At 43.1% G+C, this 13,557-nt stretch overlaps 1 protein-coding gene across 1 annotated transcript in view; it reads left to right on the top strand.

Annotated features, from left to right (window-relative positions):
• The window catches only part of pkhd1l1.1 (PKHD1 like 1, tandem duplicate 1), a 31,283-nt gene that overhangs the window by 9,572 nt on the left and 8,154 nt on the right, over positions 1-13,557 (top strand). Inside the window, 32 exon segments of the mRNA XM_018750247.2 lie at positions 29-151; positions 667-772; positions 884-991; positions 1,125-1,289; positions 1,393-1,514; positions 1,620-1,752; positions 2,386-2,578; positions 2,781-2,923; positions 3,016-3,120; positions 3,412-3,600; positions 3,773-3,943; positions 4,051-4,268; positions 4,478-5,462; positions 5,742-5,990; positions 6,092-6,241; positions 6,708-6,882; positions 7,230-7,386; positions 7,493-7,649; positions 7,821-7,900; positions 7,979-8,108; positions 8,698-8,827; positions 9,131-9,372; positions 9,485-9,621; positions 9,717-10,746; positions 10,972-11,163; positions 11,712-11,863; positions 11,976-12,135; positions 12,292-12,466; positions 12,664-12,752; positions 12,934-13,097; positions 13,184-13,313; positions 13,409-13,527. Of these exon segments, the coding sequence (XP_018605763.2) occupies positions 29-151; positions 667-772; positions 884-991; positions 1,125-1,289; positions 1,393-1,514; positions 1,620-1,752; positions 2,386-2,578; positions 2,781-2,923; positions 3,016-3,120; positions 3,412-3,600; positions 3,773-3,943; positions 4,051-4,268; positions 4,478-5,462; positions 5,742-5,990; positions 6,092-6,241; positions 6,708-6,882; positions 7,230-7,386; positions 7,493-7,649; positions 7,821-7,900; positions 7,979-8,108; positions 8,698-8,827; positions 9,131-9,372; positions 9,485-9,621; positions 9,717-10,746; positions 10,972-11,163; positions 11,712-11,863; positions 11,976-12,135; positions 12,292-12,466; positions 12,664-12,752; positions 12,934-13,097; positions 13,184-13,313; positions 13,409-13,527 (6,579 nt within the window).

Here is a 13,557-nt window from a genome sequence, read left to right as displayed (position 1 = left end):
AGTCACTGTGTTGGTGCTCTTAATTCAGGTCAACAGCTCATCTGTCATTGGAGTCAATCCTTGAGTAGTAGCATATTCCCAGAGGAAAGGAGGGCTTTTTAAATCAAACATCCTTGGAGACTTTCTGCGGGTACCAGAATCTAAACCACAGGTATAAAGCACAAGCTTACAATGTAGTTTAAGACTTGCAGACCAAAAATGTAATTTTCCACATTAATTGATGTAGTATTAAAGAATTTTTTGTATATGGTTATGCTGTCTAGAAATGTTTACCTATCTTGCACAAAATCACTTGCAGAGTAAACAATAAACAATAATAATAAATATTTATGTGTGTGTTAGAGTATGTAAAGCTGTCTGTCATATGTTTTTAAAGAAATGGCTCAGGAAGTAGTGCTGCTGCCTCACAGCACCTTGGTGGCAAGAGGATGTGGGTTTGATCCATGCTCAGTCTGTGTAGAGTTTAAATGTTCAGGATAAATTGGCCATTGATAGTTTATGGATGCATATGTGATTTAGTGGTTCATTACAGTGGTGGATAAGAATAAATTGCCAGATCTGATGATTCAAAAAGTAACAGAGCAGACTCCTGATAAAGTAGAAGGGATGTATGGGAAGTGTATACTTCAAATGTAAGTTTTACTCAGGTCTGTGACTCACTTTCAGGTGCAGGTGATTATCAATGGGATCCCATCTAAGTGTTCCGGGGACTGCGGATTTGAGTGGAAGGCATCCAGTACTCCAACCATCACTGGGATCAGCCCTAGTCAAGGTAAACACAGTTAAATGACACAGACGCTCTCCATTTTATCTCAACATTCCAGTGCTGAGAGCATCAATACCAGAAGTTGCCAGATTTTAAAATAATACTTTATTATCTCAGGCTCATATGCACTTGGCACCAACCTCACCATCACTGGAACAGGCTTTGCCAGTGAAAATGCCACAGTTCTAGTAGGAAACATAGAATGCATGGTCCTCCAGATAAGTGGTAAGTTAACCCCCCAGCATGATAGACTAATGCATGGAAGCCAAGTACAAGTGAATGTGAGCAGCAAGCTGTGTCAGTAAGGATTTATGTTCTGTCACACATGTTTAGGAGCATTTTTGGTTTACTATTTTAGGAGTCTCACTGACCTGTAGCATCGGCCAGGCAAGTGCAGGTACCTACCCCATTTCCCTGAGCTTCTCCTCATTGGGCCTTGCTCAGCATGCCGGGGGGACAGTGTTTAGTTTCACCAATCAGATGGGAGCTTCTGCCATTTCACAGGCTGTTGGAAGCGTAACAGGTAAATCTTGGCAAAAGGAGAGAAAAGTGGAGTGATATTGCTCATGGCCTTGCGATTTACCTCTGGCTTGTTCTGATGGCCTTTTCTCCCCTTTGTTTCAAAGGGGGAACACTCCTGACCGTATTTGGATACGGTTTCAGAAATGACACTGTGGTTCTGATTGGCACTGGGAGGTGTACCATCGTTGTGGCAAGTTTAGACCAGCTAAAGTGCAGAACACCACCGGTAAGCATGTATGGTCTTCAAAAAGATGTTCCAAGGTAAGCTTTGGGCAAGGCCATTGGTGGTCCTGGAACGGTGTTCAAAGAACCCTTTTTTGTCTTATTTCAGGGGACATTGGGGACCTTTGCCATTTCATTACAAATGGATGGGATGACTGTACCCCTAAACCTGACGTTCACCTACAATGACACACTTATTCCCCTGATCGCTGACTGGAATCCAAAAATCACCAATGTGATAGGTACGCACAGAAACAAGCAACAAAATTTTTAAATTCCTTACAATTTCTTATCATACTGATGTGGTTGGAAGCTGACAAGTCAGTGTCTTGTTTTTGGGGTATGAGGATCTCAGTTTACTTTCCACTGAACAGGTTCTCAGTTTTCCAAATGTAAACAGAAAGCATAAATATGTGTGTCATTTATCTGATTCAGCCCTGACATCACCTTGTGCAGAAAAATAGATATCTTGGTGATATGCTTATCAGCATCTATCGATCTGCATTCTTTCCACCTGTAGTTACTTCGTTGTTCATTGTTTCATGATAAGCTTACTGTGCTTGGATTAAGAGGTAGAGATGTAATATACAACTGTCTGAAACCTAACTCTTCTTTGTGAATCCTGCTACTTCTGATCAAGCGCCTTTAAAATTGACTCCTGATTGTCATGTGTTTGCAAATTGTCGAGAGTAGCTTCTCTTGACTCACTGAGGACAATACATTCAGAACTATTTTGAGAGTTCTTGCCCAGATTTTAAGTTTAATCCTTTTTTTTCTATTTACCTCCTGCACACTAAATCCGAATGACCATCAGATCAGTGAAAGGTATCAGATGAAGTAATTGCTGACTGTTTTATTTCCCTCCTGTACTACAGGTAACCAAACCCTCACCATTCTGGGCAGCAACTTTCAAGACCATGCCAATGACAACATGGTCCATATTGGGGAGGTGGAGTGCAGGGTACTACATTGGTCGTCCAACAACATCACCTGCCTCCTGCCTCGGTTGCCCCCTGCTCTGTACTCTGTGCATGTCCAGCTGGGGAAATGGGGCTATGCCCAGAACAGGTAGACCCAACACTGACTTCCGTCACTGACCAGTTTTGTAAGATTTAAGATCTCCATAAGATCTTTGTAAGATCTCTGTATTGCTAATCCTCAATGATACAGTTATAAAAAAAATTATTATTATAAGAATTATTTTGTCATTTATAATCTTTTAATTTTATCAAGAATATTAATTAATTTTTTTTTTCACTTGTCTGATCAGTAACAATGTGAACACCACTGTGGAGTATGTGCTACAGGTGACAGGAATCTATCCAAGTCAGGGCTCTCTGTATGGGGGCACTAAAGTGACAGTCACTGGATCAGGGTTCAGCTCCAGCATCACAGACAACTTGATCACAGTGGGTAAGGGCAACAGGACGCAAACATTTAAATGAGAAAAAAACAAACTCCAATTGGATATTTACCTTGTACTGTCACCTTGGTACAATTCACAGGAGATGCCAACTGCAAAGTCACTACTGCCAATGAAAACCAAGTACAGTGTGTCATTCAGCCAAACGAGAAGACTTTCACTGTAACAAATTTGGGCATTCATCCAGGTATGCTTTACTTGAAACTGTATGCACTTCCTTGTCATTCAGCATGTGCCAATTAGTCTAAAACATGAAGGGCAAAGACAACATTTTTGTAATTATGGTGAACTGATGTTATGATAATCCACAAACTGTTTCCATAAGGTCTTGAAATTACTAGCATTCTAAAAATAGTAGCAAGCAATCTTTTGCGGTCCCTTTGAGGTTTACTGATTACTGTCCCATACAGTGCATTCTGCAGTCACTGGAATGTGCTGGCTGACTTGCTGCCTGCATGTGTTGCTTTGTTCTTTTGAGATTATGGAGTTGGCTACATGTGGAGCCCCTCCTCTCTAATGGTCCAGGTGGGAGACACAGTAGCCTGGAGCTGGGAGGCCCCCGCTTTCGTCCCAGGGTTGGGGTATAGGGTCTACAGCGTTCCCAGTCCCAGCAGCACCACCCATGATGGAGTGGCCTTCAGCAGCGGTGACACCAAAACACAGTCTGGTATGATACGCTGGCATGTACTTCACAAAAAATTGTTTTATTTTGAAAAATACCTAGGATCAAACCAAATGGGAATGAACAAATTAATATTTGTAATTATGACCTATGCATTTCACAGGAGCCTTTTGTTAAACAGTAGTCAGATGCAATGTATTTTTCTTTTTTTGAACAGGGTTCTTCAGCTATCGTTTCACAGTTCCTGGCATCTACTATTACAGCAGTGGCTTTGTTGATGTGGGACTCCAGAGATTTTTACAGGGAATGGTAGAAGTTAGACCAGTACAAGACAGAAGCAGCCCATTGAATTTTACTGTGGGAGGAATAGAAGCAAATCACAAGCCAGGTAAATGTTGCACGACATTGTGTATTGAACTTCAGGTACCACTGGGTGTTTAGAGCTAGTTCAAATTTCCTGTACTGTTTTTCTAAGTGGGTTATGTGCAATCACAGGTGAACAGCACTCCAGCAGAGAAGAGTCAGAATGTCTCTCAACACCTCCTGACTGCTTCCAGAATTTGGAGTCTTCCCAGCCCTCTGATGTGTTTTCCTTCAGCTTCTTGAACTGCCTGTCTCCTACTGTCTACCGTATTTCACCAGATAGAGGAACTTTCCACACTATCATCTACCTAGAAGGTGTGGGCTTCAGTAACATCAGCTGTGCCAATGAGGTGAAGAATAAATTCCTTTTATAATTGTAAATCTCTTGAAAAATTCTAAAGCACTTGTCTGTTTACCTATTCTTTCATTAATTTATCTACAGGTTCCATCCTGTAATTAAAAAATAGATTAAATTTTCTGAGACAGGGTCTTATGAACTAATTGTGTGGTGTAGGGAAAACATTTTAGTATGTTGTGACTCATCTTTGGTTTCTGACAGGTTAGCATTGGTGGACAGGCCTGCCATGTGATCAATAGCACGACAACAGAGATTAATTGCCAACTGGCTCCTGACAGTGGCTTGGAGATTGGTCTCCCCCATCTCATTTCTGTGAGAGTCAACAACTTTGGCAAAGCCATCACATCTGTGGCTAATGAGTTTGGCCGACGCTTCGTTGTTCTACCCGTGGTAGACTCTGTCATGCCAGGCATTGGGGCCACCACAGGCCACACCCGGCTTGTCATCCAAGGGTCGGGTTTCTCAGCAATCCAAGACACGATGGTGAACGTGGCGGGTGTGCCCTGCTCAGTCCTGTCCATCAACTACACCACCATCACCTGCAACACCTCTCCGTCCTGGGAGCACCGCGGGAGTGTTGTTGTCCTGACGGGAAGTGTTTCCAGCTCCTGCCTGGATAACTGCAACTACCAGTTTTCCTCCCTGCTGGTCCCCCACATTGATAATGTGTCCCCAAGTAGCATTAGTGGAAACCTCACCACAGTCATTGTCGCTGGCATCGGGTTTGGGAGTCAACCTGATGACGTAGCTGTCTTTGCAGATGGCACAGTTTTGGAAGTCATGGAGGTCACCAACTCTAACATCACCCTAGCAGTGGGTCCATTGCCTGCTGGCAACCATGCGCTAATGGTAGTGATCATGAGTAAGGGCCTAGCATCCGGAAATGCCACCCTGAGAAGCCTCCCCATAGCTGTACTCACACCCACCTCTGGCAGCACTATGGGTGGGACTCCTCTCCTTATCACAGGCAATGGTTTTATGCGGGGAAGTACCTTCGTGACCGTGGGTGGTGCAGCCTGCTTGATCCAGTGGATGGAGCCTGACAAGGTCTATTGCCTAACATCTGCACATAGGGAGGGCAGCGTGGCTGTACAAATACAGGTCCTCTCTGTGGCATATCCAGCCTTAACCTTCAACTACTCCCTGGCAGACACTCCAGCAATCATAGCAGTCAGCCCCACAACAGGTAGGTGCAGGAGATAGACTCATCTAAAGAAATAGCAGAAAAAAACATGTAATGGGAATCTAGCAGTTTGAATTAATATATTGTCTATGTGGTGAAATGAACCAACAATATTTGCAGAAAACCAGCAGTTCTGAGCACGAATCTGGCATTCTATTTTGGAAGTAAACATTTTGGAGTAGCAAACTGGCCATGCTAGGTTATAAACCAACAATTTGTGTAGCAGTTTTAGTAGAACATTTGCAGTATAAGACAGGAGATGAGTTTTTTTCATGACAACAGGTCCCGGTGGAACAGTGGTCACCATCACTGGTTCAGGATTTGGCACAGATCCCCAGAAAATTTCTGTGACAATAGATCACACACCATGCCCTGTAACCACAGTCACTGACACAGAGATCCAGTGCACTGCAGGGGAACATGCAGGAGGAACATTTCCCATCATGCTCTACCACTCGGTCAAAGGTTATGCCTCATCTCAGGCCCACTTCACATATGAGCTCCTGCTAAAAGGCGTTGTGCCAGAAAAAGGTAACACTAACAATTTTTAAGTGATCAAGTTGTAAATTCACTGAGACATGCTTGTTAATCTTCAACTCTGAGCCACTGGTTTTTACTTTGCTGCTGTTTAGGAGGCTTTGGTGGTGGTACCATCTTAGAGGTCCAAGGATCTGGCTTTGACCCTGACATCTCCCATGTGCGGGTTTGTGGGAACAACTGTGAGGTGAAGAAACAATGTTCAACCTCCACACATCTGTACTGTGAAGTTCCGCAAAGCAACAGTAAGTTTGAAGCTAGTGTGACCAGACCTCTTTGGTGTATTAGTAAAATGTCCTTGTTTTAGGCATAAGTTTTCAGTTACATTTTCTCAGTAAATATACCACACCATCTGGTACACAAAATTAATTTAGCATGTTTTCATATTCACATTCTGTTTAATGGAGATTTTCAATGAGTTATCGATTTATTTATTGACTGGTGTTTATTTTTTGAATATTCAAGTTTCAAAATGTACATGAAAATTCCCTGAGGGTCCTGTAAAACAGGACTCAATTCACAGATGGTTTGTCAGATGTAATGTACAGCACCACTCATAAGTTTGAGAATACTTGCTGGAAACTATTTTTAAATGGGTTAATAACTGGAGGTAGTTTAACACTATAAGTTGTTTTGGAGTAGTGTCCGCTAAATAAATAATTGTAAAGGTATATCCCTCAGCACACTCTTATATCCATCCCCTCAATACAGGTAGCATGGCACAGCAGCCCTGCACCGTGGAGGTTTTGAACAGGAACGCTCAGGTGAATGTGTCTAATGGCTTCACCTACATGGCCTCCCTCACGCCTGTGATTACAGGAGTCACCCCGCGGAGGGGGGGGACCGCCGGAGGCACTAAGCTCACCATCACCGGCTCTGGATTCAGGTTCTTTTCCATGTCTGTCTCACCTGTGTCACCTGTGTCACCCAAAGCAACAGGCAGAATTCAAAGATTAGTGTGTTAGCTATAATTACCCTAACCACTGGTCTTTTCTGGCTTTCATTACACCTTTCTAAAGGCCCATTATGGGTGTTACTATGTGTCTGATTTTTAGGTTGCAGTCCCTTCTTTGTAATCTGTTATTTGAGCGCCCTCTGATGGACAAAGATGAGAAAATAATGTGTGGTCGCAGTGCCTGGTGTTCTGAAAACAAATGGGGTGGAAGGTGGCAGTGAATGTTTTCACATAAAGGCTGTGCTGGAACTGATCAGCTGCATGTTTCCTCCCTGCAGCACAAACAGTAGTGAGGTGAATGTGACCATTGCGGGGTCCATCTGTGACATCAATTTTGTGAACAGCACCCACATTATCTGCATCACCAATACTCAGACACAGCCCCAACAGACTAAGGTCCAAGTCAGCATTGGAAACAGAGGCATCGCCAAGATGGTCAGTGCTAGCCACACCCATGCCAACTTGCATATCTCCAGTAACTCCCATTATCTGAAATTCCATAGCTTTCCATCTGTCTCCTATTTCTCATCTTCTCTTTCAGGACAATGCTGATTTCTTCTACATTGACGTCTGGTCCTCCAAGTATACATGGGGTGGTCTGTCTCCACCAGAAGCAGGCATGTTTGTGGTCATTACCAAGGGTCAGACAATCCTACTGGATACAAGCACCCCAGTGCTTAAGATGCTTCTCATTCAGGGTATGGTCATTCTGTACATATTCACTTGTCTTCTTTGGTTAAGCTTCACTGGCCCTCATCCATCTCATCATCAACAAGTTTTTCATGATATTCAAGAAGTACAGTGTTGTATTTTGTAATTAAAATTTGTCATTTATCATTTTTAATCCACAAAATTTTCTTTGTGTTCAGGAGGGACACTAGTGTTTGATGAGGCAGACATCGAGTTGCAAGCAGAAAACATCTTAATAACAGATGGAGGACATTTACAGGTATGTAACAACACCTCTATCCTGCAGTTTTCACCATGAATTCATCAACCTTCTAAAATTTGACTTTCCTAACTGCAGGTGGGGACAGAAACGGCACCATTCCAACACAAGGCTATTATTACGCTGCATGGGCACCTGCGTTCCCAGGAGCTGCCCATCTATGGCACAAAGACACTGGCTATCAGAGAAGGAGTGCTGGACTTGCACGGTATGTCCAGGAAGGCTACCTGGTGCACTGCTGACAGAAAGTGGCTGCTCAGTTCCAAACATTGCTTAGAAATATCTTTGTGAACAAAAATTATTTTACTGTCAAAGAATACTGGAGGTTTACTTTTTTCAAAAATATCGTTTAATTCCAAAATCATAAAGATGTGTGACACCCACTCTCTCATTATCGATAACTGGTTCTGGGAGCAGCATGTAGAAGTACTATGGGACAAGCGGTTCTGAAAATGTGTGTGTGTGTTTGGTTTAATGGACGGTTGAGGTAGTCCAGATGGTATCCCAGAACCACAGGGTGTTGGGCTTGGCAGGGTACACCCTGGATGGGACAACCCTCCATTGCAGGGCAACCACAGATACAGTATGCAGTATTTGCATTCTGGAGTCATTGTGTTCTTAATGTTATAGACACCTTGCCTTACATACACAGTGCCTTGGCCTACGTGGCAACTGTGGAAATTTTTTCCCTAGAGACATTTATTTTGCTTTAAACTTAAGTACTAAGAGAGAACAAGTCAGTCCTACAGGACCATTACACCCTCAACTATACCTGATAGGCAAACCTGTCTTTCCAGGTATTCCTGTTCCTGTTCCCTGGACACACCTGAATGAAACAGCCTCAGCTGGCTCTGTTACACTGTCCTTGAGACAAGCAGTGACGTGGAGACCTGGCGACCAGATTGTCATTGCCTCCACTGGCCACAGGTATCTGTACCTGTATCAGCCACATACAGGTAGAATGGTGATTCATGTCATAGGTTTAAAACCTGAAAGTTGTTGCTTCATATACCTGAGGAGGCACTGCTGTTGTACTATTGAGATGGGAAGTTAACACAAATTGCTTCTGTAAATGTCCCACTCTATAAATGGGTGATATTGTAACACTTCAAATGTGGATTGAATATGAAATGAAATAATAAATTACCATTTATCTCTCAATAAAAGTGAATGATCTGCATTTCATTTTACTGTACACATTACTGAATGACTTTATCACTGACGTGTTAGGCACAGCCAGAATGAAAACGAAGTGAAAACAATAGCCTCAATGTCAGCTGATGGGAGGACCCTGAACCTCACAGAGCCCCTGGCATACACACATTTGGGTGTCACCGTCACTCTGTCAGATGGAACAATCTTTGAAGGCAGAGCCGAAGTGGGCCTGCTCACCAGGAACATTGTTGTCCGAGGCTCCAACAACATTGAGTGGGCTGACACCATACAGGCCTGTCCAGCCGGTTTCAACACAGGTAATATGGAAAACTTCATATATTGGTAATTTATGTATGCGTACATGTGTTTGTGTGTGATTTTATTTGTTATGAAAAGTTCATTAGAGTGAAAGTTTCATTCCTTTACTAGGAGAATTTGCGACTCAGACCTGTTTCCAGGGCAGATTTGGGGAAGAGATTGGAAGTGATCAATTTGGCGGCTGCATTATGTTCCATGCACCAAGACCAAATGAAAATCTGGCCATTGGCAGACTTGAATATGTTGAGGTAAATTTGGTAGAGGATAATTTAAAGAATACTGCATTTATTTTTAACGTCAGTATTGATAAATCATCTTTTTAATTTTTTTCTTCACCCCTGAGGTCTTCCATGCTGGCCAGGCGTTTAGGCTGGGGAGATACCCCATCCACTGGCACCTGATGGGAAATATACAGTACAAGTCCTATGTCCGAGGATGTGCCATCCACCAGACCTACAACCGGGCCGTCACCATCCACAATACCCACAACCTGCTGGTGGAGCACAATGTGATCTATGACATCATGGGGGGGGCCTTCTTTATTGAAGATGGAATTGAGACTGGCAACATCTTGCAGTACAACCTTGCCGTGTTTGTAAAGCAAAGCACTAGCTTGCTCAATGATGATGTAACCCCAGCTGCTTACTGGGTCACCAATCCCAACAACATAATCCGCCACAATGCAGCTGCTGGAGGCACCCATTTCGGGTTCTGGTACCGAATGCATGATCAGCCCGATGGCCCATCTTATGACCCCAATATCTGCCAGAAAAGGGTTCCTCTTGGGGAATTCTTCAACAATACAGTTCACTCCCAGGGCTGGTTTGGACTCTGGATCTTCCAGGAGTATTTCCCCATGATTGATGGCCATTGTTACTCCTGGATCCCCCAGCCAGCCATCTTCCGCTCCTTAACGACTTGGAACTGTGAAAAGGGAGCAGAGTGGGTGAATGTAGGAGCTGTTCATTTCAGCAACTTCCTGATGGTCAACAATGAGAAGGCAGGTATTGAGTCAAAGCGCATCATCTCCTGGACTGTCAGAGGCTGGGGAGAAACTGGTGGGGCACTGGTCCAGAATAGCACCATTGTGGGCCACATGGATGAGCTAGGCTTGGGTTCTTCCTACTGCACATCCAGGGGGGTCATCCTACCACTGGATGATGGCATGAGCATTCTGTCCACCACCTTCATGAACTTTGATCGGCCAACTTGTGCTGCCATTGGTGTAACATCCATTGATGGGACCTGTACAGACCGCTGTGGGGGCTGGAGTGCCAGGTTCTCTGGCATCCAGTTTCACAGCAGTATAAATAAGGCTGCCTTCAGGTGGGAGCATGAGGTTGTACTGGATGACATTGATGGCTCTCTTACAGGTAATCACCTCTATTTCTTTGTCTTTCATCGTAGTTTTTATTACTCTATTAAAAGTTTATGATTTCAGAATGCGCTGATGTCAATAAAATATTTGAAATACAGTCATATTTTGGAACACAGCACCACTCAACTGATATTCAGTTTTACACTCTAGTGGCTATGCACATAGATTTGGAAATTAGTCATACTTGTGGTGTTCATTGAGCAGATGATTTTTTTGGCAGGCAAAGTAGGTCACAAGGTTGTGCCACAGAGCCCTCTCCTGGACCCCTCACACTGCTCACAGCAGGCCGAATGGAGTGTGGGCTTCCCAGGGTCCGAATGTGACTCCACTGTCAAGTTCCACCGTCTTGTGTGTAACAACCCTTCGCCTTCCTCGCTGAACGCTAAGGCCATCCTGCTCACTAACTCACATGGTAAGACTGCCAGTTAGATTCACACAAGGACCATATTATCATTTCTAGAGTCCTGATTTCTGTCGTGTCCACATTTTTCACTTGGCCTAGCAACATTCTGTTTTTCCATACCTTTGCAGCTGCCCAGTTTGAGAGACTAAGATTTTTAGAAATTGACATGTTTTTGCACTTTATGTTTTCTTATATCTTCTTGTGAGTAATAGCTATTATAATCTGTTACTTCAATACTTCTTAGATAAGGCATTGGGTAGTGTACTGGTTTGGACTGTCTTCTTTCAAGCTGAAGGTCCTCCGTTTATATTAAACTCCTGCTGTCGTGCCCTTGATTCATGCATTTGCCCGGAATCGCTTGGGTGAAAATACTCTCATGTTTAAATACACAAATTATTGTGACGTTATCTAACACCGCACTTAGACAAAGGCATCAGTGAAGAATAATAACAATAATAGGTCAGGTAATTTTGGTATTTTTGAATTTTTTTTCAGAATCAGACACAAGTAATGTTCTATGACCCAATGTTTTATAATACCAACCTTTATGTGTTTAGGCACCAGCGTTGTTCCATATCTGAAAAAGTTAATAACTCACACTATGGGCTGGATGGCACTGCTTCCCTCTTCAGACAGTTACAACTGGTACTTTAATGGGATGGAGTTTATATCTGATCTATCATATAGTGCCATATTCTATGGATTTAAGGTAAATTACTCTGTTGTCCTATATAAAGGAAAATCACATTTTGTTTTTTTAAAACAAATAAATGCAAATGGTTCCATCTTTAATGGAATTTTCTCTGCTCTTTTCCATTCAGGAAGAAGACTATGTCATTATAAATCACAACATGACCCAGATCCCAGACAGGTTCTTAGTAGTTGATAACAGAAATGCCTCAACCCTTCCTCTGAACTTCAGCAAAAATCAGAATGGTGACTGGTACTTAAATGAGACCACAAAGACAGTCTACTATATGGGTGAGTCTTGCTGTATTATGATCCTCCATAGTTAGTGCACAGCTGCTTGCTGCATGGGGAAAAATTCCTCACCTTTCTTGGTCAGGAGAATGACCTCTAGGCTACTTCAATATACTAAGGTATCTCAGGTCTCTGATACTTCTGTGCTGCCAACAGTGTCCGGCAAGGGAGCACCCAACTGGAGAAGCTCTAGCGTGGATCTGCAGGTGAAAGACATAGCAGTCAACTTCCAGATGTATCACTGCTTCTATAAGGGCTGTATTCCCCCTTCAAGCCCTCCAGCTACCTCTACCCTGCCACCAGTGCCCAGCCGAAAGCCTGTAAATTATGTGTGAGTTCTCTATCCGGGTATACTCTATCCGGGATGCTGGATAACTTTTTCATTCCGACAATTCAGCCAACAATCACAGGGTCCAAAAAGGACATGACTCAGTTGAAAGAGAGCAAGAGATTGTTTTTCATTGCAATGAAATGCTTTTGTTTTATTGAAAAATTTAAAACTGAAATTTTCATGCTGTATAATTGCAGTCTGTGGTCCAACGAGTCTTTTTGGAACTCATCTTCAGAAAATAACTTCAAAATGCCAATAGAAGGAGCAAATGTAATCATTCCTTTAGGTAATGTATTTCAACATAGATTAAAAAATGTCTCTTGTTATATAAATAAATGTAAATGTGGCAATGACATAAATATGAATGTATATAAATAAAAATGTGAATGTGTCAGTAATATGTGTTATTAAATTGTTTAGAATTATTTTCTCTAAATAAACCCATACTTGCATGTCGGTGTGCACAGACATATGGATGGTGATGGACATTGACATTCCATCGTTGAGCAGTCTCACTGTATTGGGGGTCCTGGAGATTCCTGACACCATGAATGATACATCCACTACTGCAAAGAGCAGTGCTGCACTATACAGGAGTGTGGTCGTGAATGCAACCTACATCTTAATTCAGGTCTGTGGTAATACGATTTCCATATTGTCCAGGGTTGATTTGATCAGTAAGAGTCTGCTATTATCCACCTACATTATCCCTTGTAGGGCGGAACGCTTATTGCAGGATGGCCAGACAACCCCTTTAAAGGAGAACTGCGCATCATCCTCAGGGGAAATCACCACACTCCAGAGTGGCCACTGACCTTTGGCCCTAACCTGGGTGCAAAGGTGCTAGGTATGGACTTTAGGAAAGTGCCTGATCCACACCATCCACACTGACAGTTAACATGTCATTTGGCTGTAAGAATGGCTCCATGTTCTGTGTTTGAGGTGTGCTTGGGACTCTGGATCTTTATGGAATGCCCCACAGTGTGTACCACACTAAGCTGGCCAGCACTGCCCCAGTGGGTTCCAATACCCTATTCTTGCAGGATGCTGTTGACTGGCAGGTCAGTGCCTTCATATCTCCTTCATCACAG

This window comes from Scleropages formosus, chromosome 23, assembly GCF_900964775.1.
Source record: "Scleropages formosus chromosome 23, fSclFor1.1, whole genome shotgun sequence".
Lineage (NCBI taxonomy): Eukaryota > Metazoa > Chordata > Actinopteri > Osteoglossiformes > Osteoglossidae > Scleropages > Scleropages formosus.
Note: the sequence above shows the minus strand (reverse complement) of the source record. Positions and strands in the feature narration are given on the sequence as shown.